General features: G+C 39.8%; 1 protein-coding gene across 1 annotated transcript in view; it reads right to left on the bottom strand.

Annotated features, from left to right (window-relative positions):
- LOC108257548 (MAM domain-containing glycosylphosphatidylinositol anchor protein 2) overlaps nt 1–21,980 on the bottom strand; it is a 204,617-nt gene extending 182,637 nt beyond the window's left edge. The window contains exon 1 of the mRNA XM_017455417.3: nt 20,851–21,980. Within this exon, the coding sequence (XP_017310906.1) occupies nt 20,851–20,935 (85 nt within the window). The 5' untranslated portion in view covers nt 20,936–21,980. The remainder of the gene's footprint in view (nt 1–20,850) is intronic.
- Nucleotides 21,981–24,510: the final 2,530 nt, after the last annotated feature.

Genomic DNA, 24,510 nt, shown 5'->3' with positions numbered 1-24,510 from the left:
AAAATGACATTAACAACTTTGATTGCACTTAATCACATCCTCAGCTCTAATTCGGACACCGAAGAGGACCTGACATTTATTTGTCGTCACTATGGATTTCCAGAAGAGGAGACGAATGCAGAATTGTCACTTTTCAACGCTAGGTCAACTGGAGAAGAGAGTTTTGAACATCGACTGTCAGTGTTCTTGAAGTGACTGTCTTGAAGTCAAAGCTAGTCCACAGTCTAGTAAACATTGCCAACCTCTTGAAGTTATTCTTGACTGTGCCGATGAACGCCGCACCGCATGAAGGAAATTTTTCTCGCTTGCGACAACTGAAAACACACATGAGAAACGCAATGAGACAGGAGAGACTCTCGGGCATTGCAGTACTGAACACTGAACATGTGGATTTGGTTTAAAACAGTTAATCGCTTTGATGCCGTGCCTGGTGGACGCCGTTCAGCCCTTCACTAAGTACGTCATTGTTTTGATACTTAAACTCGTTTGCTTAGAAGTTCTGCAAATATTTTGCTGAGGAAGGTACAAAAAGACTTCATTTTTATTTCTTGCGCACCTCCCAAAGCCCCCCCCCCCCCCCCCCCCCTCCCCCCCCGCAAAACCCGGAAAAAAAAATCGAATCGCCCATGTCTGCCGTTATGAATTTGAGGCAGGATTTGGAAGCTGACTTGTAGAAGAAAAGCTGCTCCACCAGGCTTTGCTGAGAGAAGTGTAAAGCAGTATGGAGGAGCTGAAGTGCTGAGCCTTGGGGATCTTTACAGGAGCAGTGTCAAGAGCTCAGCCTTTGCTTTGTGGTGAGAAGGCAATAAGAGGAGGAAATCAAGACTCTGTGTGTCAGCTGCTGCCTCTCACTGTGCCTGCCTGCTCAAGCAGAAGAGGAGGAGAGAGATTGGCTGAGGGCAACCATCACCAGCTCTCTGATCTCCATGATGATATGCAGGCCTCTACACACAGCAAAACGTGCCGCCAATCTCATGACCACTCCAGTCTATTTTTCTCCGTGTCGTACTCCTTCTCTGTATCCCGACCTTAATATAGAAACAGGAGAAAAACTGAAGACATTGCGAGGAAAGAAAAAGCTGGATTACCTAGAAATAGTGCACTTCATGTGCATACGGCTACCTTCATGATACCTTTATAAGCCCTTGATGACAACCAGTGGTGTAACGTAACAGATTACAATTACTCTCAATACTGTAATTGAGTCATTTTTCCCCCCACAGGAATTGTATTTAATTAAGTAGATTAAAATGGGTGTACTTTTATTGTTATTATAGTGCACTTTAGGCACTGTTACAGTACTCTGCTATTTTCCTTCAGGTGTGTGCTTCATTCTCCTCGTTTTATTAGTTTGTTAATTGTTTTCCACTTCACCTTGAAAACAGTCGGTAGAACAACAGTAGAGCTAGCACTAAATGCAGATAATAGTAGGTTGTAGGGTGTAATTGTAGATGTGGAGGATGCCATAAACAGCATTAACGTTCCAACACCAGAACATCCATGGCTTCACCTGCAAGAGCTTTCCAAAGTCAAGAACGAGACGTGCAAAGAGGCGGGTAGGAGGGAGGAAGGGAGGGCACTTAACAATTAAAGAAATACTCTGAATACGTTTAAACAAGCTACTGTTTTATGCTTACGTAAGTCGTTTTTAGGATTAGGATCCTTCTACTCTACTCACAATACATTCGTTATGAAGTAGTATTACTTTTACGTGAGTATGATTTGTCCATGTCCATCCATCCATTTTCTGTACTGCTTATCCTACACAGGGTTGCAGAGAGCACACACACTATGGACAATTTAAAAATGGCAAACAGCCTACAATGAATGTCTTTGGACAGGGGGAGGAAACTGGAGTACACGGAGGAACCCGACAAAGCACAGAGGCGGGAATTGAACCCCAAATCCTAGAGGTGCGACGCAAACATGCTAACCAGTAAGCCACTGTGCCTCCCTACATAAACATGTACAAAGGTTTATTCCAGCAGATATCAGCTTTAAAGACTGCCATGTCAGCTGACATAACACCTAATACAAGTTATGAAGATTTTTTTTTTATTATTTGATTATTAATGACTGACTGAATGAATGAATGAATGAATGAATGACATTTTCTAAGCAGATTCAGCTAAAACTGCCCTCGTAGCACATACGTCTGATATGCCATAAAGCATAATGGTAATTATGTAAAGTAATATAAAGTAAAGTGAGTTGCACGTTCGCCTCACACCTCCAGGGTCGGGGGTTCGATTTCTCTGGGTACTCTGGTTTCCTCCCCCAGTCCAAAGACATGCATGGTAGGCTGATTGGCATGTCCAAAGTGTCTATAGTGTATGAATAGGTGTGTGAGTGTGTATGTGATTGTGCCCTGTGATGGATTGGCATCCAGGCTGTACCCCACCTTGTGCCTGATGCTCCCTGGGATAGGCTCCAGGTTTCCCCGTGACCCTGATGAAAAGGATAAGCGGTATAGAAGATGGATGGATGGAAGATTTTTATGTCATGATGCTATAATGACATAGCCCTTCTGTTTGTTTGTTTTTTTGGATATTTGTCATATCTAGCTCTCCAACTAACAGATTTTTTTTAATCGGCCCATTATGATTTTGATTAATCAATTAATCTGGCAAAAAAAATATATTCGTCTGTCGTTAATGAGCATTAAATATGTAATATTACATACAACATTTTATTCAAAATATCCAATGTTTTATTCAATATAGTTGAGCTGTCAGTCTACCATGCTCTGAGTGATATTGCACATGCGCTGTCCTCTCTGCAGCAATCCCCTACTCAGCTAAAGAGAACTTTCTGTCTGCTTCTGCCACACGTTCTCATTTAACTCGTACAGGTGTATGAAAGAGTGACTTGGGACACAGGCTTTACAAATCTCTAACTGCTTTCAGCTGAAGACTTTCTGTATATTAGTATCTTCTCGTCGCCTTTTTCCATGAATGCAAAGTTGTTCATTTCTTATGGCACAACATCAAAATATTCACTACAATACCAATACCGGGTGTAGTATTACAATACCAAAACCATATCAAATAGGAAAACACACACAACTGGTGCCACTGAAGTCACTGAACACCCAAAATTGAGATCGTTAGCGCTAGTTTTTTTTTCCCCTTTTAATGAATAAAAAAAACCTCTTCATAAATGAAATAAAACAAATAAGTAACTAAACAGGGTGCATTCCTGCCCTGCACTCAGTGTTCCTGGGATACACTGCAGATCCACCATCACCCTGACCTCGATAAAGGATCCATCCATCCATCTTCTATACCGCTTTATCCTTTTCAGGGTCACAGGGGAACCTGGAGCCTATCCCAGGGAGCATCAGGCACAAGGCGGGGTGCCAATCCGTCGCAGGGCACAATCACATACACAAACTACAGACATGCCAATCAGCCTACCATGCATGTCTTTGGACTTGGGGAAGAAGCTCCTCCGGAGTACCCGGAGGAAACCCCCGCAGCACGGGGAGAACATGCAAACTCCATACACACAGGGGGAATCACGGTGGGAATCGAACCCCAGACCCCAGGAGGTGTGAGGCAAACGTGCTAACCACTAAGCCACCGTGCGCCCTTAGCAGCAAATGTATTAAATGATATAGAATTGAACTGCTTCTCATGTTTCAGTGTTAAAAGTGCATTTAGACCTCATGCACCTCTACCCACGCCTGTTGGAATAAAGCTTTGCACATGTCAATGTAGGCTTATGTTAATGTGAATAATAATAATAATAATAATAAGAGGAAAAAGAAGGTAATGCTTTGTGATAATTTCATACTTCTTTAATGTGCACACTCCACGGCAGTGTCTGATACAGAGCACAGGGCTTCGACCTGGTTTAACACTCTGCATCTGCTCAGAGGACATGTGCATTTGTCTTACAGCGGTGTGAAACATAAACAATAAGGGCGTTTCAGTATTCACAATATATCACTGACAGTCTATTGTATCACCACCGATGGATGCCAGCTGACTCCCAAATGATAAACTGCATATTTACACGAGCGCCAACAGCTTGTTATGAATATTCAAAATGTATCGACAGCACACAGTGAGAGATTTCCATCCTTATAAGTCACTAAGCAATAGTTTATCTGTTGCAGATTGTACATTTTAAGTAATGACTGCGCAATTTAAAATACATGAGAATATAACCTTTCGCCCATTCTGCTTCGTTCCTTTTTTCAGAACACGTGGGAGGATTTAGCGAGATGAAGTTTGAAATGTAAAATCGGAAATTTACATCGATCGACAATTCAAGATGAGTTTCGTGATCATTTGTCCCTGTTTGCGTTAAGCATGATATCGTTAGTTCAATTGAGAATTGAATGGAATTGAATTACTGATTGTTTTCTGAAAATCCGGAATGTTTTCAAACTTACAAACATCATTTGGTCCGTTGATTTTTGTCGTACTCGCCAAATGACAGTCATCTTCCTTCTCCAAATGACTTTTGCCTTTACAGTAAAATCTGAAATAGCATTCTATTCATTTCACACTTTCAACCTCGTTATTCCAAACATCCAATAACAAACCATTTTTGTAAAAATGTTTTTATTTTTATTTTTTTTTTTTTACCTCTGTAGTAATAGTTCCATTAACTGACCCACTTCATTGCACATTTCTACACAACTGTGGCTTCATGATTGGTTAGTGATTTGCTGGAAGAAATGTTCAGAAACTACAGACAGCAAAAGTGATGCTCGCTGTCACGGTGACCGAGTGAAATATAAGTTGTTGCTTTATTTATTTATTTCTTTTTTTATATGAAATGCCTTTGTGCATGTAAGGTACAAAATACAAAAGAAATGACAGGGTGGAAACAACTATAAGAAACCGATCAACAACAGCGCAGTGTGTTGGAGCCCAACACAAAGCGTAGGTGATTATTTTCCTATAACAGAAGCATTTTATTTCTCTTTATACTACAGCAATTCGTCATTACCTACAATTTAGTATTTATTAAAGAAAGGTATCTTACTTTTAATGCTGTGGAACATTCCGAAAACAATTTGGTTCTTGATATCATCTTATAACTGCTTTAAGTAGCAGTTCCCTCTCTTTTTTTCTCTCCCGTGTGAATAATATATAACTGCAGCGAGTCTCATTTGTGGTAAAGCATGAGGACGGCACTGAACGCGTTCACACACAGAACACACACAGTTCTGCACAGAACAGTTTTAGCTCAGACTCTAATCTCCTTCCAAAAATGCTAAATAAACATTCTCTTTACAGCAAGCTTCACTATAGTGAAATTATACACTATATGGCCAAAAGTTTGTGGACACTCGGCCTGCACGGCCATATATCCCACATTCCAGAATCAGTCCCGTTTTGCTTTTATAATAACCTCTAAACTTCTGGGCAGGCTTTCCACTAGATTTTGTAGCATGGCTGTGCAGATTTGTGCTCAAGAGCATTAGTGAGGTCAGGCACTGATGTTGGGTGAGGAGGCCTGGGATGCAGTCGGCATTTCAGTTCATCTCAAAGATGTTCAGTGGCGTTGAGGTCAAGGCTCTATGCAGGTCAATCGATTTTTTTCAACAAGAATGTTGGCAAACCATATCTTTATGGACCTCGCTTTGTGCACAGAGCCGCTGTAATGCTAGAACGTGTTTGGGCCGCTTAGTTCCACTGAAGGGAGATTGTAACGCCCCAGCATGCGAAGACATTCTATATAACTGTGTGCCGTCAACTTTGTCGCAACAGTTTGGGGAAGACCTACATATGGGTGTAACGGTCATGTGTCTACATAATAAATCTGACTGTATCAGATAGGATTAGATCAGTGTCCATCATACAAGTCCCTGTGAGTTAGGCACTACTGAAACAATGATGTAGAAGAACAAGTGCATCGATATAAACTTGTGATTCGCCTTTCAGACATTACTACTGCCAGAGCTGTGCTGTTATAGAAAACGAATCAATACCCTCTGAGCAGTAAGCTACCGTGGAAGCGCTGTGGAATAAATGCCATTATGAAAGATTCCTGCTATGAAAGTTATTTCAATTCTATACATTTAAAATGACCGTATTAGATGAAGTATTAATTATAATGTGAAAGGTCATTGTGAAAACCTGAATGTATCGTCTGATTGATCTGTATTATACAATCTTATTTATATTCAGTATGCACAGGAAATATGCAGCGCTTGCTCTTTTCTTGTTGAATTGTTAATACGATTTTCCCCCAAACCTTGCAGATTTCACGAGTCCACTTTCAAATCTTCAGTATACTGCGCGTTGAATGTCACGTTATGTTAAATCATATTCCCTCTCAAACAAATCTAGAATTAAATGTGTTGTGCTATTTATTATGGGAGCAACTGACATGTTTTAACAAAACATTTGTGAAGGTTGCAATCTCTGGATGGTGGCTAATTGCTCATTTTTCAAATAAAATTCATCTCCAAGAAAGGAATAAGGAATGTTATGTCATTACAGTTCGTATTGCTGGAGGGTTGGGGGTCGAGGAGGTGAGCCTGAGTACCTTAGAGATATTCTATGCAGACACAGGGACAATCTGCAAACTCCATGCAGACCCTAACTGGAGCTCAGACTGTGAGAAACCAGCACTACCTGCTGCGTCATTGTGACGGCTGCATGCGTTCATGTAGTTACAAAATAAACTATAGTGTTAAATGAAGGTTCTAAATGGATATGCTAGATTAACTGTGGAGATTTAGTGGAAAATAATTGGTATTAAACAGCAGGGTCATATAATATTACACAGCACTGCCATTACCCTCCTACTAGCAACGTATAAGAATATTTAGAGGCAAAAGGTCATTAGAATGTCAGGAAAGAGGACACTGGAGAAGATGTGTTTACTCATTGTGGCTACATTGTGGTAAATGTAAAATCATTGAGAGTATTTGACAGAGAGAGAGAGAGAGAGAGAGTGCGATAGAGAGAGAGACAGAAAGAACGAAAGAGACTATGAGATAATTAGGACATTTTGTCATTTGGCTAAAACGTTTGAATAATTTTTTTTAGTATAAGGATATGAGCTAAATAATGAACACAGTTCTATACTATCCACTATTGGCACTATTGTACCCCGCCTTGTGCCCGATGCTCCCTGGGATAGGCTCCAGGTTCCCCGTGACCCTGAAGGAAGGATAAACGGTATAGAAGATGGATGGATGGATGGATATACTATCCACTATGTAAGTTATCTATAAAAATAAATCTGTAGCTCAATGCATAGCATAAAATTCTTTTTTATTTTTTTAAGAAAAAAAAAAGAAATATAGTATGTTATAAATTCCATGCATTATTTTCATGCATTTTTAATCCCAAAATCTCCTTTTTTTATATTTGAATGATTAAATATTATGAAATATGGTTTGAGCAATGAAACTCTGATATTCTGATAGCCATGAAAAAAGAAATACAGTAATTTTTTTCATCATGGAAGAAAATTATATTACTATTGCTATTATATTACTATTTTTTAAATAAAAGCAGCACGTGGTCATTCCTGAAAATGTACAAATGTAGGTGATAGAAATGAAAAACTAAAAATTAAAATGCATAAACAATCTGTTTTTAATCTATCGATATTGAAGCATGAGGTTCCTCGGTCGGTTCGCTCTACTAATACTAAGTGAGCTGTCTTTATAACGTCTTGTGCGTATATACATTTTATTTTGTGATAATTCATTCATGAATTCATGAACGGCAGTAAATAATATCCATGATCATTTTTTTGGTTGCGTATAATGTATTCCAGATTCTAGAGAAACGTTATATGTGATGTAAATGTGCACTATAATGCCAAACGTTTGTGGACAGCTGACCATCACATCCATATGTGGCTCTTCCCCAAAATGTTGCCGCAAAGTTGGAGGTATACAATTTTATAGGATGTGTGTATGCTGTAGAATTACAATTTCCCTTCACTTTAACTACAGGGCCCAACCCTTTTCCAACATGGCAATGCCCCTGTGTACAAAGCGAGCTGCATGCGGACTTGGTTTTCCAAAGCTGAAGTAGAAGAACCCGAGTGGCCTGCACAGAGCTCACACCTCAACCCACTGAACATCTTTACGATGAATTGGAACACCAACCGCACCCCAAGCCTCCTCATCGAACATCACTGCCTGACCTCACTGATGCTCTTATGGCTGAATGAACACAAATCTCCACAGCCAAAATCTAGTGGAAAGCCTTCCTAGAAGAGTGGAAGTGATTATAACAGCAAAGACGGGACTAAAGTTGAAGCGATGTGTTCAACAAGGACATATGGGATGTGATGGTACAGGTGTCCACAAACATTTGGCCATACAGTGTAGGATAAATAACTGCAATCACTACTTTGCTCTGATGACACCATCACTGTTGGTTTTTGAATAGTAAATATAACTCTGCCTTGTTGTTTGCCTACTGAGTCCAATTACACTGTGCTTCTTCCACACAATGAATCTGACGTTTGATGGCCTTAAAGAGCTCGCAAGTGTTTGGGAGTTTAATCACATGCATAATCACACTGTCACATGTGCACTAATGGAGTCTCTTCCATGCCTTGATGAATCTGCTTACGTTTATTTGATGTACCAGACTACGGACACTTGCACAAAACCCATTAAATTGTGGCTCTTCGTCTCGCCTGGCCTACATACATGCTGAAACATTGTAGTGCTCTAGAGTGAAAGGAAGCAGCAAAGCCAGGCTTGTTGCTGTCTGACTCCCTGGTGCAGATGAGCGAGGAGAAGGAGGAAAATATGGGAGACAGAAGCATGGGTAAAAGGAAAGATATGTTTGCGGCCGAGTTGTTTAACATTGACATTTGAAATTTTAAGGCTTTTCAAGGCATCACTGTCAACACGCTTGGCTCAGCCTTGCTCTGTGCTTGTCAGAGCTGCTTAAAAGCCTGATTGCTAGCGAGATAAGTAGCCCCTTCGAGTTGCCCGGGAGATTATTATTGTTTTGTGTTTTGTTTTGTTTTTTTGGTTTTTTTTCATGCAAGCCTCTTCTAACTCTCTTGTGCGGCGCTTGCGTGGGGCGAGGAGGACTCTCGGGTTGCAATCACTTCACATTCTCTACAGCGATTTATTCCCTGACATGTAAAGAGCAGGAAAAACAAGGAAGTTGGGGTCTGAGTAGGAGTGTGCTGTGGATTTTGTCACCATGACAACAGACATCACTTCAGAGAGGAGCTGCACATGGAATGGGTGTGTAGGATGTGTGGGAGCGACACAACGGAAGTGTAGCGTGAGACTGCCAATGAGTCTCATGCCAAACGCTCACTCACCCATGTCATCAGCACGATCTTAATCAACGAGAGGCCACCTACAACATCACAGTGGATTGTGGGCCATTTTTCTGAAGACAAACATTTGGTCTTGGGAGTGCTAATAAGCAGTAGTGCTGCTCTAAGGGATTTAATTGAATGTAATGGATGTAATGGATTTAATGGGCATATGTTATAAAAACCCAAGAAAGACCAAAAGCCAATGGGTCATTCAGTAATCCAGGGCAAAGGAAGTGTGAAACATCGCTGGCTACAAACAGGAGAAATGGTGCTAAATACCTTGATATTTTACCTCAGTGTTGACAGCATACACAGAGTACCAAAGACTTTTGTCACTTTATTGATCTTAGAGACGAGATGTGTCTATTGATCCTAACCTGTGCAACTGTGGGTCCTGGCCTTCAAACAACCCAGCACATCACACACCATCATCTTGCAGAAAGCCCCTAACATCCATCAAGCTGGAGCTAATGCTATTTTTCTGAAACATTTATGAGAAATATTTTGGACTAAAATCCTCATTACACGATTAAGTAGCAGCAAGCCACATAAAGCTCATATTCATTACTGAGTAATTTCCGCATAAATCTTCAGAAGAAATGTCCACATAATCATGCCATCTGACTCGGCCATGAGCAAATGAACCCTGATCAGTCTTCAGAACGGCTCTACGTGCTCCAGTAGTCCGCTCAGTAAAGTTCAAGCCGGCAAAATAATTTTAGTCTTTCGTTTCTTCTCATCAATGTAGGAAATGAGAGGGTCTCAATCCAAGGGAATTGATGAAGGACTCTGGAGGATGCTCTGGAAAGCAACAAAGGCTGCTTTAGTTTCAGCCGTCGAATACATTTGCATAGTTTAGAAGTCCAGCATCTGAAGCAGCTCATGAAAAGATACCCAAGAAGCTGTGTTGGGTTCAGAAGTAACCAATGAAGGGAAAAAAGGAATGGTAAAAAAAAAAATTGCAGTGCTAACAGGAACAGGAAGATCCTGTCAACTTACAAAATAACAGAGAGAAACGGAGAGATCCACCATCTCTCCTTTTCTCAGCCATCACATTTAACTATGGAGTTCCTTGTCAGCTTTTTGCTGAAGTGTTGTTGTTGTTGTTGTTGTGTTTTTATTTTGCAGTGGTTTAGGCTTTGTCAGAAGTCGAGCTGAGAACAAACCTCTGAAAGTCTGAGCACAACCAGCAACGTTCATGGAACAGCAGGAGGTCCTGCGAACAGGAAGGGTGGTGTAGTAAACAGCACGTAGAAATAGGCGAAAGAACGTGTTTTGTTGTTGTCTGTTAAAACGCAAAAGGCAACATGCTTCAACAGAGATGCAGGATGTTGCAGTTCTCAGTGTCATCTGAGGAACACGATATATAATGCACCTCAATCTCAGAAGTTGCAAGCTGCAACTAGTTCAAAGTATTTTAAATTGTAGTTGGCTATGCTAAATGTTACGTTATAAAAACAGCTTCTAAACATATCTAAACATAAGTTAAAATCTCATAATTCGTACACTGATGGTTTATATATATATATATATATATATATATATATATATATATATATATATATATATATACACTGCTCAGCCGTAAGATTTAAACCATTGAGAGGTGACGTGAATAACATTGATTATCTCGTTATAACGGCACCTGTCAAGGGGTGGGATATATCATTAAGTTGATGTGTTGGAAGCAGGACAGATGCTCAATCATGAGGATCTGAGCGATTTTGACAAGGGCCAAATTGTGATGGCTAGACGACTGGGTCAGAGTGTCTCCAAAACGGTAGGTCTATTGGGATGTTCCCAGTATGCAGTGGATAGTACCTATTAAAAGTGGTCCAATGAAGGACAACCGGTGAACCGGCGACAGGGTCATGGGCACCCAAGACTCACTGTGTGGAGCGAAGGCTAGCCTGTCTGGTCCGATCCTACAGAAGAGCTACTGTAGCACGAATTGCTGAAAAAGCATATGTGTATATATATACACACACAAGTGAAAAATTGAAAGATTTAAGGACAAACCAGTGGTTCTGCTGGGACCAGTGGGCCTTTTCCTGGGGCGTTTTATTGTTTCTTTAGAGGGAAGCAAATATCACTGCGAATAAATAAAATCCTGATCACCTTTATTCTATGAGAAAATCATTTCTATCCTGATGCGAGTGGTCTCTTCCAGGGACGTAAATCTTACACTACGACCTACGTCACAACCAGGTCTCAAGCCGATCGAACATCTTTGAATTGGCGTGTTAGACAGCACTCTCCACTGCCATCATCAAAACCGTGGAAATATCTTTCGGAACATTGGTGTGCCAATGTAACAGTTGTGTGCAATGGTGTGCCAATGTACAGTTCCAGAGATTCAGAGTAGCATCAATGCCAAGATACACTGAAGCTGTTCTAGAAGCTCACCGGGTCCCAACACTTTAATAAGATACTTGTTTTCTCTTTTAATTTGTCACCTGTCTGTTAACGGTGTATCAATATACAAAATGCTAAACTGAATTTGATTCAATACAGTGATGCCCGGATACGATACAGTTTTCCAATACAACAAAAATAAGCATAGCCTGAACATGTGCCCATTATTTACCATAATTAAAGTACAATAAATGAAACTTTATCATGGCATTATAGTATTGCCTGATCCTTGCAACCATATAGCAGCAAGAAATGTTGTGCATTAGAATGTTACAAAATTATAAATGGCTAATTAAATATATGCTCTCTGGCCAAGCTTTCACTGGGTTATCACAGGGCATTTTAATTTCCTGTTCTGCTGTTAGGTAGTTGTTCTGTCAGTCAGGTAGCTCTGTGTAGCACTAGATGGATTTTTCAATCTTATATCTGCAGCTATGAACTTCCTAATCACCCAGATTGATTCAGCCAGGAAATGCTCTGTGTGTGTGTGTGTGTGCGTGTGTGTATGTTACTTCCTTCACGTTTTTCATCTATGTTCTGCCAAGTAACAAAAAAGGGTGATGTCGAAGCAGATGCATGGATGCGTTTGTGCTCTCAATGCCGTGTATGGTACTCTTATTCGGCAGACTCGGCACACCGTATCTTTTTTTTGTCCACCACACATTAACCGTCAGCGTTGTAATTTACCGGGAAGCCAAAGTTCTCCCATACACCACAACATAACAATTTTGGGGGGAATTCTGCTTGCTGCTGTTCCCAGCCATTGCTGTTTTTTGTTGTTGTTGTTGTTGTAGTTGTTTTTTTCACAAGCTAATACGCTAGTGCTGGCATATTTTCTTATAGATTATGTTGAATGTACTTTTTGATACCTAGCCTTGTCTCAAACAAAACAATACGATATGCCGTATCGTTACACCCGTACTATCTGTATATACCGTGTAGGCGATGATAATTAATAAAGCCATAAAATAAACTAATAGCTAATTGATTTCAAATGGAAAATGTAGTTCATATCTTCAATACTGTAGCAATAATACTGTGTCTTAGATAACCACTATTCATGTTCATGTTCATCTCAACGCAGCAGCAGAATGAATCAAAGCTGCCATCAATTCCTACCCCCTCCATACAGCACTGCTGGTCATCTGCTGTGAAGGTAGTGACAGCTTCAGATAGTTCTGTTCTTCCTCCAGTGTGCTGTTCCAAAAGTTTAGAAACCCTCTTCAGAAGAAAGCATGCGTAAACCAGGCATAAGCGTGCAGATTACAGTCAAGAGCTGGTTCTTCTTTCTAACGCACAGGCATTTCCCATGAAGACTCGGTCACAGGCATGTTAACATGCATTATTAACATGAGCATGTGTACCAAAAGTACAATACCTACTGAAAATGGTTTTAATTGCACAAACAATGATTCCAGGTGACAATATTGAATACCTCTTACTTGCTGACAATTGAAAGCGCAATTATAAAAATACCAACTATAAATAAGTGGCTATATTATCTACATCATTTCTACAAATGATCTACAATTATCTACAAAGTTTGTAATGCTAATAACTAACCAAGCATTTTATTTATACGTTCAGCTAGCATGCTAGTTATGTTGGTGCCTGAAAAAAGGTCTTTGAAGGTTAACTAGCTAATCGCAATCAAGAGACAGTGCTGTGAAAAAGCATTTGATTTCTTCTCATCTCATACTAAATATCTTCAAACGAAATGCAGCATGAAATAAAGGCAACCGCAGTAAACACACGATACAGTTTTATTTTTTTTTTATTATTATTGAAGCAAAAAGTTATCCAACATCTATCACCATGTGAAAAAACTAATTGCCCCCTTAAACGTTAGCAGCAATAACTGCAACCAAACGCTTCTGATAACCGGAGATCAGTCTTTCACTTACTTCTAGGACTAGGATTTACTCCTACGCTTTGGATCATTGTCTTGCTGCATAATCCAGTTGCGCTCGAGTTTCAATTTACAGAGTAAAGACTGGACATTCTCCTTTAGGATTTTCTGGTAGAGAGCAGAATTCATATTTCCCTCAGTTATTGTAAATTGCCCAGGGTTAAAGCATCCCCACACCATCACACCTCCACCACCATGCTTGACCATAGGTATGACGTTGTTTTTTGTGGAATTCTGTGTTTGGTTTATGCCCGATTTAACGGGACCCTGTCTTCCAAACAGTTCCACTTTCGACTCATCAATCCACAGAACATTCTTTTTTGGCCGACCTTCCAAAGGTTCCTACTGTGCCGAGTTTCTCCACGTGGAGATAACGGCTCTCGCTGTGGTTCTTTCGAGTCCCAGAGCCTTTGAAATAGCTTTGTAACCCTTCCCAGACTGATGTATGTTAATCACCTTCTTCCTCATCGTTTCTGGAATTTCTTTCAACTTTGGCATAGTGTGTTACTGAGTAAGACCTTTTAACCATCTTCATGCTGTTGAGAAAGTTCTATTTAAGTGTTGATTTGATTGAACAGGGTTTGCAGTAATCAGGCCTGGTTGTGTCTAGTCCAGCTGAACCCCATTATGAATGCAGCTTCATAGATTTGGTGAATTACTAACTACAGGGGGTAAATACATATTCACACATTCCCAGTTGGTATTGGATAACTTTTTCTACTGCAATAAATAGCATTATCATTTAAAATCTGTATTTTGTATTTACTCAGGTTGCCTTTGTTTTTATCCTAGATGTTGTTTTCATTTCTGAAACAATTTATTGAGATATACACAAAAACCGAAGTAATACGCTGTACACACAACGCTGTATTTCATGACATACAACAAATGATTTTATATACGGGACCCCATAAACTTGCGTTCTTTTTTTCAAACTAGTGACTATATCTCAGTCCCTCCAGGATTTTGTGATTTTGCGATCACAGAAATTTGTGCAAAATCAAGGAAACATCGCAATATTCATACGAGCTTGCAATTTCTCAGAATTACCACAGATTTTCTACAGATTTGGGCTGAGACGTGCCATGTGACATCATCACAATGCACCAGCAACCAAAGCCCTCTTTGATCCATTTGTGTTGAACATGAGCACAGCAAAAAGGTCTCGTTTACCAACAAACATCACCACGGAAGACCATACAAAACAATTTCGTGCAATTGCAATTTCACCAATTCAAGTAGTTTTCTGCAAAAAAAAAAAAAAAAAACACAAAAAACTCAACAAATTGTGTCACAATTTTGAAAAGAAAAAAAAAAGCCACAACAAAAGCAAGCATTTTTGGCCACAACAATCACAAAAAAAAAAATCTATCTTGCTCCAAAAAGTTCAGTCTGTGGCAGTGTTAATTTTATTCTTCCTGTAAAAACCAGCACATGTATACGGATATACAGTGAAATACAGAGAGGCAAACTAATAGCAACCATAAAGATCCCGAAGCACGCAACCAGAAAAGTGTGGGTGGTGCATCTAAAGCTGAGACTGTATGGTAGTGCTTTCACTGTAGGCTCTAATTACTGCAGATCTCCGCTCCAGTACTGCAGATCCTCTGATCCAGCTGAAAAGCTAATTCACAAGCTGTTCGTGAGCTTGATCAGATATATTAGGAATAGTTTAAAAAAATAAAAATAAAATGAAGACGCATAGTTAATATCCAGACTGTATGAGTGTAAAGAGCTGATAACTGTTTAGGTGAAGCAACGAATACATTAAATGAGCACCCAAATATATGCAGTCTGAAAAGGGGAAAAAAAAAAAAAAAAGTGATTTAAAGAACATGTCCTGCCACTGTATGAATGATTATACATTGAAACTTATCATATATATATGATAAGTATATATAAGTATATAAAACTATCATTTTAATTCAATTGAAAATGCTAGAAAAGGGGGTTAATATATATATATATATATATATATATATATATATATATATATATATATATATATATATATATATATATATATATATATATTAACCCCCTTTTCTAGCATTTTCAATTGAATTAAAATTAAAATGATTCTCTAGTAAATACTTCTCCACCAGAGCTATTCACAAGTAACATGCAAAAACAATCTTTCTGTGGCTTCAAATCATGTTATTCGCCAATTCCATTCCAAACTCATTAGTGTTAGTGATTGAAAATCTGCCTAAAATGTGTTTATGTTGTGCAGCTGGCCTCAAGTAGGACAGCAAGGCCAGACTGGATTGTTAAAACACACACACACACACACATACAGACACACACAAATTACCAAACGAATGTTGCAAGAGCAGTCAGGCTTTGGATAGGAAGGTAAACAGGAAAGACAATCATTCATGTAATGCTATATTAAATCCGCTAAGAGCTGCAATCTAGCTGTATTCACTTGTATCCTATGTGTGATACTGTGGGTTCTGTGACCCACGAGGAGGAGGCGAGAGACAGAACAGAGAGGCAGAAGCATAAACTAATGACAGAGAAGAACCAGATAAAGCAGGTAAAACATTCTCTTTCCCTATTAATGCTGAAACTATTAATACTCTACGCGTCTGATTTCTAGCCAGTAATGTCCGATTGTTAAGAAGCCGACAAAGTGCTGCATTAGTAGTCAGCCTGTGTAAATTCATGATATATATATCTACAGTCTGGCAGAGGAGCGCCTAATATTCACAATCTCATTATACACATATTTTGTGGCTATAGCAGTACATATGATCATGACCAGCCATCAACAATAAAGTGGACAGTCTACTGAAATACATTATTGTTGTTTATAAAATGCTGCCTCGGACTATTTATAACTGAGTAGTACTTAAGTGACTGCTGAGGCTCGCACAGAGCACTGTTCTGTCGATCAGGCGATGTATTAAAACATGATTTTAATACGAAGCATAGGTCTTGCCAAAATTTCATGCTGTAACGGGGCACATGTGGAACGCATTGACAGTCTCGGTATCTGTTTAGTGCACCGAATATTTTTAAGGTATGGCCTAAACTAGAATGGTTGCAGTTGTTTTGTTTTGTTTTGTTTTTTTCCCCAATTAAACGATCAATATGCTCTCGTGGAAACACCGGAAAACACTGTCGAAAAACCCAGACATAGTCATTCATCAATCTTTCAGTAGTGCCATGCGTATATACTGTATGTTTACACAAGCCGAACCGCAGTGAAACATTTCTGTTTCTGAAGTTTCGTAAACACTGACTTTGTTCATACTCGCATGCATATTTGATGGTTGTGATGGCAAAAAAAAAAAAAAACTTCCTAAAAGGCAAAGCTCACAGAACAGAAAGCACAAAATGAATTCTAAACTGCCCAAAAAAAATTAAATAAATAAAAAAATAAAGAAAGAAGAATTTCTCAGAGTGGGAGTGTTTGTGATTCACATCTATGAGAATTAAAAAAATGATTATTTAGCAGCATAACCACCAGTCACAGCACATGAAAAGGTCAAAATATGGACAGAAAGCAAGAGTCTTGTCCTGTGCTGTCTTGGTAAAGCAGGGCGCTATGCTCAGAACGGTGAAGGACATTGCAGCAACTCTAGGGGAAATTAGTTCAAGTTTAAAACAAATATTCCCGTCACTGCAAAAAAAAAAAAAAAAAAAGTAAAGTAAATTAAATGGATGGCTGAATTTCTCCCATTTACGCCAGAAACCTTTGCTTTAGAGCGACGTGATGAGGCGCTGACTTGCAGCAAACACGTCCTCACTACGGTTTCCGTTTAAGGTTGGAGTGGGATTTGTGCTGTGATGTATTCAGGCATGCAGCACACTAGGGAGTCTATGGCTCATTGTAGTTTAAGATATCCCACATTGGTCACTTACCTCTCTCTGAAACATGCAAGCAATCCAAGCGTGGACAACACTTGGACATGCACAGGAATCTTGCTGTCAGATGAATTAGTGCTGGCTCTAGTATGAACAGGATTTTTAAAAAAAGATACCAGGGAAAATGAAAGTGATATATAAACCAGCTTTCATAATCTGGAAAGAAATCGTGCGGATCTTTAAATAAGTGTTCCCTCCTAAGATCGGCATTGCGAACTCTTCCAGTAATATCATTTGTACCCTTTGTACCAGCTAAGCTTACGGCTGCCGTATATACTGTCTATATATTTTTTGATTTATTTAATATTTCGTCAAATATTTCCCATGAATACGAGACATTTTACCGAATTTACAGGATTTTCACCAATATCGAATTTCTTGCGTAAATGCTCTTACGTACAATTCGCAAACGAATCCATTCATATCCAGCTTGATCAATGAGTTACATGGTCTGTGAAGTCTGGCTTCTTCAACCTCACCTCCATCACTCATCTCAACTACACATGCTCACAGCTTGCACTGTGTTAAAAAAATAAATTATTCTTTTGTTTGCACCATCCATCCTGTATACCGCTTACTCCTTTTCAGGGTCACGGGGAAACCTGGAGCCTATCCCAGGGAGCATGGGGGACAAGGCGGGGTACACCCTGGACAGGGTGCCAATCAATCCATCGCAGGGCACAATCACATACACACTCACACACTACGGACACTTTGGACACACCAATCAGCCTACCATGCATGTCTTTGGACTGGGGAGGAAACCCCCGCAGCACAGAGAGAACATGCAAACTCCGCCCTCACAGGACCACGGTGGGAATCGAACCCCCGAACCTGGCGGTGTGAGGCGAACGTGCACCCCTTTTTGTTTGCACATGTCCATGATATATTTTTTTAAGAACTTAGTTGGTACTATTTCCATTATAAACAAAACTGTCACATAATTGAAACCACATCGACCCTGATCAGGCTGTTACTGCAGTAAATGCATCGCTCATGGCCGCATGAAAGTAAAAACCTGAGCAGGTGATGTTTTTCCATTCTTCAACAGTCCAGTTTGGGTAAGCTTGGCCTCAGATTCCTCAGGAACCTGATGTGATCTTCTACTCTTGTAGCCCTTCCACCTCAAGGCTCAATGCGCTTTGTATCCTGACATGCTTTTCAGTTCAGCGTGGTTGTAAAGACCGGTAATTTAATCTACCATAGCTTTTCAGTCAGCTCAAACCAAACTGCCCATTCTCCTCTGACCTCTCTAATCAACAAGGCATTCCCCCCATCATGCATCTGCATAATTTTATGCATTGTGCTGCTCTAAATGATGGGTTGATTGGATAATTACATGAACGAGCAAGGGTCCGTTTAAATCAGTGGAAAACACTGAGCAGCCTACTGGATGTATGAAAGTGCTGTAACATGTAAATGATATACATATGGGTCTAATGTATTGCTGTTAGTAAGTTTCAGGAAACCCTGGCTCAGATACCAACAGTGACCAAATCCTGAGTACTAAAGCTTTTCATGCATTTATACATTTATTTCTCTGTTGCATACAACTGTGCCTTGATTAATGCTTTTCATTAAAATTGAGTTACAGAACTACAAGGGACACGTAATGTTGTTCATGTGCAATGAGACGTCTGTGCGTAACTACTATTTGTTTGTTTATTTCCCAACTGACCACACAAACAGACACACTGATTACACTAAATTGTTAAAAAAAAAAAAAAAAAAAAAAAAAAAAAACCAATATTTCCAACATCAAAAATAAGCAAATAAAAAAATAAAAAAATTCAGAACCTGTTGTTACATAAGAGTAACGACGGTTGCATTTTACTCAACTTGCAGAGGAACAGACAGAAACACAGCAGGAATTTCACACCTAAATGGATTTTACTGTGCCAAACATAAACATGCAACCAGAGGGTTGTTCAGAGATTTGGGTGATGCGGTCGAATGGTAGATCACAAATGATCGTCTCTGCTCTCTCGGTTGAATACGTCATCAGTAACTGGAACTGAATAACAAAAACAACTTTATGGTCAAAGTAATAAGCTTTACTCAACCCTAAATGAGCCTCTCTCTTTTTTTGGTCCAATTTGGAGCATTTCTAGTCTATTGGGTTAGCTGATATATATATATATATATATATATATATATATATATAAAACAATGGCTCTTTGGGCCAATGTATACTGTGATCCCAGCAGATCCCCTACCTCAGCCTCATTTTAAATAAATCGCTCCTGCTAGATAAGTGGTACACCTTGGCTATAATGACTAGGCTACTCAGCTCTCACACACTCTCCGGTTACAATGGCTCCACCATTGGTGTAACAGGCATCATGGTGTGCTATCACATCCTGTATGATTGATAACTGAATCATAACGGCGAACCTGAGAGTCAAACCCCATTAACCAGTCGTCCAGGTTAATCCCGTCTGTAATAACTCCAATATGGATAACGGCTAAAAATTCAATTTCATACATACCGCCTTGTTCTGTCAGAATGTGTGACTGAAACAAAGTCCATCTGATACGGACATGATCGGTTCCTGCACTTGCTCGGGGTTAAAGTCGTCTCTCATGGTTCAGCAGAACCTCCGCTTCTTCAGTGATGCATGCTGCAATACATGAACTGATAGGGTAGGGATGGTGAATCATTCTGTAGTTATTCCTAGCATTTCAACGAGTGGACCTATCATCTGACCAGATCTGCCATGATTTCCACTTGCGCTGTCCGTGAGCAACGGCAGCTCGGAGCAAACGGCGCTAAGATGTTTTCCCCTGTGACATTTTGCACCATGCCCATTATGATTCACAGTGATGCAAGACTCACTCAGCTCTCCCTGTAAGGACTAACACTGCCAGAATGACACTAGTTGCATTATCTGTGCACTACAGAAGAGGGGGCAGTCCACATTTCAGGGATGGCCACTACTTCTGAAATTTTTTCACTTTGCTACTACATTACTCATGAACACACCTATATTTCAGGCTCACCATACACACATACATACATGTATGTATACATACATATACATATATATATATATATATATATATATATATATATATATATATATATAATCATTTTTTATTAAAACATGATTACTGAGGGATACTGAGGGAGCCAATACTTTATTCATGGCTCGTATTGACAAAACTATCAGTTTGCATTCATCATTAAGTTACTGATCATGTAGGATGTGAATCAATCGCGTCAGTGACTTATGTTCAAATATCATGTGATTCAGCACTTCTAAAAAAAAAAATAATAAAAACAGCATCAACTATAGATTTAAAGCATCAGGAAGACGGTGATATCCAAATTATTTCTATTTAGCATTTCTCCAAGGTCACGATCGAGCCGACTGACTTACCGTACACTCCCTCAGCGGAAATGCCGTCCAGGATCAGCGTAATAAGCCCCAAAATGCTGATAATCCCATCCATCTTTACTTGCATCTCCGCATATCTGGTCGAAACGAGAGAAGTGTTTCCTGGTGGAGAAGAGCTGGTGGAGGGATCACACACAGCAGCCTCACAGAGCTCACGCGCCGATTGATTTGCGCTCTGGACACTGGTGGACGGGTTGAACGCACGGCGCGCGCTGATCACGGCGCGCGCGGTCTCCACTCGGTCTCAAAAACAATCAATCAATCAATCGGACCGGGGTGTTTTTAATTTTTTTGTTTGTTTGTTTGTTGTTATTGTTGCACATGTGACCCAAACCGCCGTCACATCAAAGGCGGGTGTGCCATATGTAGCCTAGCAGCGGTATGATGTAGAGGCTAGCCCAGATCTGCTGTGATGCCAGCTGATGACAAGCCGCACGAGTAATCTAGTTCAGCGTCGAATAACGGCGGAAAGCTTCTGATTCACTCACACACACACACACACACACACACACACACACACACGAGCGTGATGCCGAGCACGCCTCGGCGGCAGATCGCCGATTACCGAGCTGTGATTGCAATTCCGAGCGTCGGTGTTATTCCTTCTCCAGCGTTCGCACGGTGTCTGTCCGTCTGTCTGCCCAAAGCTCGCCCTCTCGCCGAGCACCAGTGCGCTCGCGACATCCGAAGTTGTTCTTTTTTTCCCACAATCACATCCGGAGAGCGACTTTTCCTCCGGCACGGATGACGGAGACGGTTCGGCTCGTGACGCGACAGAATGGCGCGTGCACCGCGGTTTATTTCTGGACGGTAGCGTGTAACCGCACAAACGAACGGGGTAGATAAAAGTCCCTCTCCCGCTCCTAGCAACAGCAGCATCCACTACACGACGCGACGGGGCTTCTGACCGTGCGGACCGTCAATCCGTCACATTGCGCAAGACGCGCGCGCTATGGAAACGGAGTGGCGACGCACGCGGCAGCGCTTTTTTTTTCCTTTTTTTCTTTCTTTTCTTTTTTTTTCGCTACGTCAACGAGAGCGCGCGCATGACATTCGCGGCTCTCATCAGTATGGAAGACTACACACACACACACACACACACACACACATACATACATACATATGCAGCGCACACGGAAGGAACCATGAGAAATGTAGCCTGGGCATGAAGGGGTGGAAACTGGAGCAGTACATCAACGTACATCAAACTGAAAATCATTGAAGGTTTCATCTTTTTTCTGTGATACTGGCATCGTCTCAGACATCCCATAATACAATGGAACGCATTCAGTACACGTCGCATAGTTATTACAGCATCCACACAGAGCAGGGTACACACAGAACAGGACCATGATGGAGTACATACATATATACATATGTCCTGGATCAGTCATTAATATATATATATATATATATATATATATATATATATATATATATATATATATATATATATATATATATATATATAAATCACTGTTCCAGGACATTTCCTGCAAATGGAAGGTCCCCCTCGGCTCTGTTATCGACCATGACACCATGATACTCTTCACTTAACTCTTATTTAAAAAGTTCATTATTGTTTCCTATCGGATTACCAATAGTTGCTCATTCAGAAAAGTGAACAAGGATTGGTGCTAATGGCTAAAACAGCGCCCCCTTTTGACGGTTGTGCAGTTTCATATGGGAAAACTGCACCCAATTTCCCTTGTTATATTGTTATACAGTAACATTATTATTATTATTATTATTATTATTATTATTATTATTATTATTATTATTATTATGTGTATTATATATAGTGTGTATGTGTGAAAATATGAAACACACACTGAAATTAACAAAACAATCCACAATTCTCACAAGAGGCATAATTTTCTCTCTCTCTCTCTCTCTCTCTCTCTCTCTCTCTCTCTCTCTCTCTCTCTCTCTCTCTCTCGCTGTCCATTATATGCTCATGACACATGTTACACTTGGTAAATGTGCATATGTGCACTTGTGGGAGTGTATGCCATCAGCTAGTTTAAGAATTAAACTCCCATCTGTCTGTTGCTGATCATTCACTCTATGTTTGTCCTTTACAGTGATCCATCCTATATAGACAGAAGCAGCTCTGCATGAGGGAGGATCAGAGTTAAAGCTCCATCTGCCTAACACAGATTATCTTCTTCAATTTCCTTTCCTGTGCTCTCATACCATCAGAGGCCTATATCTATTTAAAACTTTTTTTTTCCTGTTATGCTTCACAGCTGTAAAAGTGATACATGAATCTACAGAGAACTATGAACATATGAAACGATAAGTTATTTACACAAACTCCCACCCAGGAAGAATATGCTGTGCTTATATCACAAGGTATTATTATTCTTTTTAATGAGGTACTGTAATAAAAAAAATAATAATTAAATAAAGGCTAGCTTTAATTGTAAGGCACCCATGTGACTAATTCCATAGAAGAGGTCTTGCTGTGCTCAAGTGTAGGAGGCATTCTAAGCCTCCGATGCTAAAATAATGAGCATTAGCCTACCTCGTTTTCACTGCTAAGCTTCCTGTTCCTCTGTGTCTACTGTCGACATCGCTGCACAAATGTGGCATTTGAGGCGAATGATTACTTTGAACTTCTATCTGTACAACAAGAGAGTCTTTGTTCACTCTCACCAGGGAGTTGTTCAAATTGGAATGACACAGCCCTGAAACACAGCCTCAAAGCACTCTCTGCAATTACCTTTTCTCTTCAGGAATACCGTTGAGTGGTTTTTGTTGTTTTTTTATATATATATATAGATGGTACAACAAAGAAAAGCACTGGAAAAAAGCTACAAAGGGGTTAGTGCTTTACATGTTTCAAACAATTACAGATCATTTGTAATGAGTTCACTGGCGAGGCCAAACACTATTTATTCCAGAGAGAAGTAGGGCAGCCACCAAGATTGTGCAGGCTGAGCGAGTGCTTGTGTGCTCACCTTTATAAGAAGTCACTTACACTGGTATCTAATCACACACACATACACAATAAAGGTATGACTGCCTGCTTTATAGGCAATGGTTCCTACATGCTTTCCTACTGAGGAACTGTCATGATAATATATAGTAACTGTTAAGAAGGTAAGAAATGTCGTCTTTTTTTTTTTTTTTAATTCCATGAAATGTTCAATAAGACATTTTCCATCTCCAAGATAGAGGTATTTTAACATTTTAACCAAATCTCAAATTCATGCCTAGGGCTTTACTGGCAACATTCTAATGTTACTAAGGTCAAAATAGGCACAGCAATACATTACAATGAAATGATATGGCCCATGGCTGTAAATATAACAGCAAAAAAAAAAATTAGCTGGTTGGGAAAACGTGTCTTGTCCAAGTTCTAATCTGCTTCATGAAGAAACTGTAAATGAATCAGCGAACCGTGGAATGAGGTCATAGATTTTAATCACGTTGACAGTCTCTGAGAGATTTTTTTTTAATGTGTAGCATAAACAAAAAGCAGACAATGGCCATAACTTTGCAGTGTGCCACTTCCAAACCATCAATATATAGAATATACCTTCATCAACAAAGCACAAAACATGTCCATTTATTAGAAGTAGAGTGAGACTCAGCTGTCTTTCTGACTAGATTACATTTGAGTACAGAATACAATAT

The sequence above is a fragment of the Ictalurus punctatus genome, chromosome 25 (assembly GCF_001660625.3).
Source record: "Ictalurus punctatus breed USDA103 chromosome 25, Coco_2.0, whole genome shotgun sequence".
NCBI lineage: Eukaryota > Metazoa > Chordata > Actinopteri > Siluriformes > Ictaluridae > Ictalurus > Ictalurus punctatus.
Note: the sequence above shows the minus strand (reverse complement) of the source record. Positions and strands in the feature narration are given on the sequence as shown.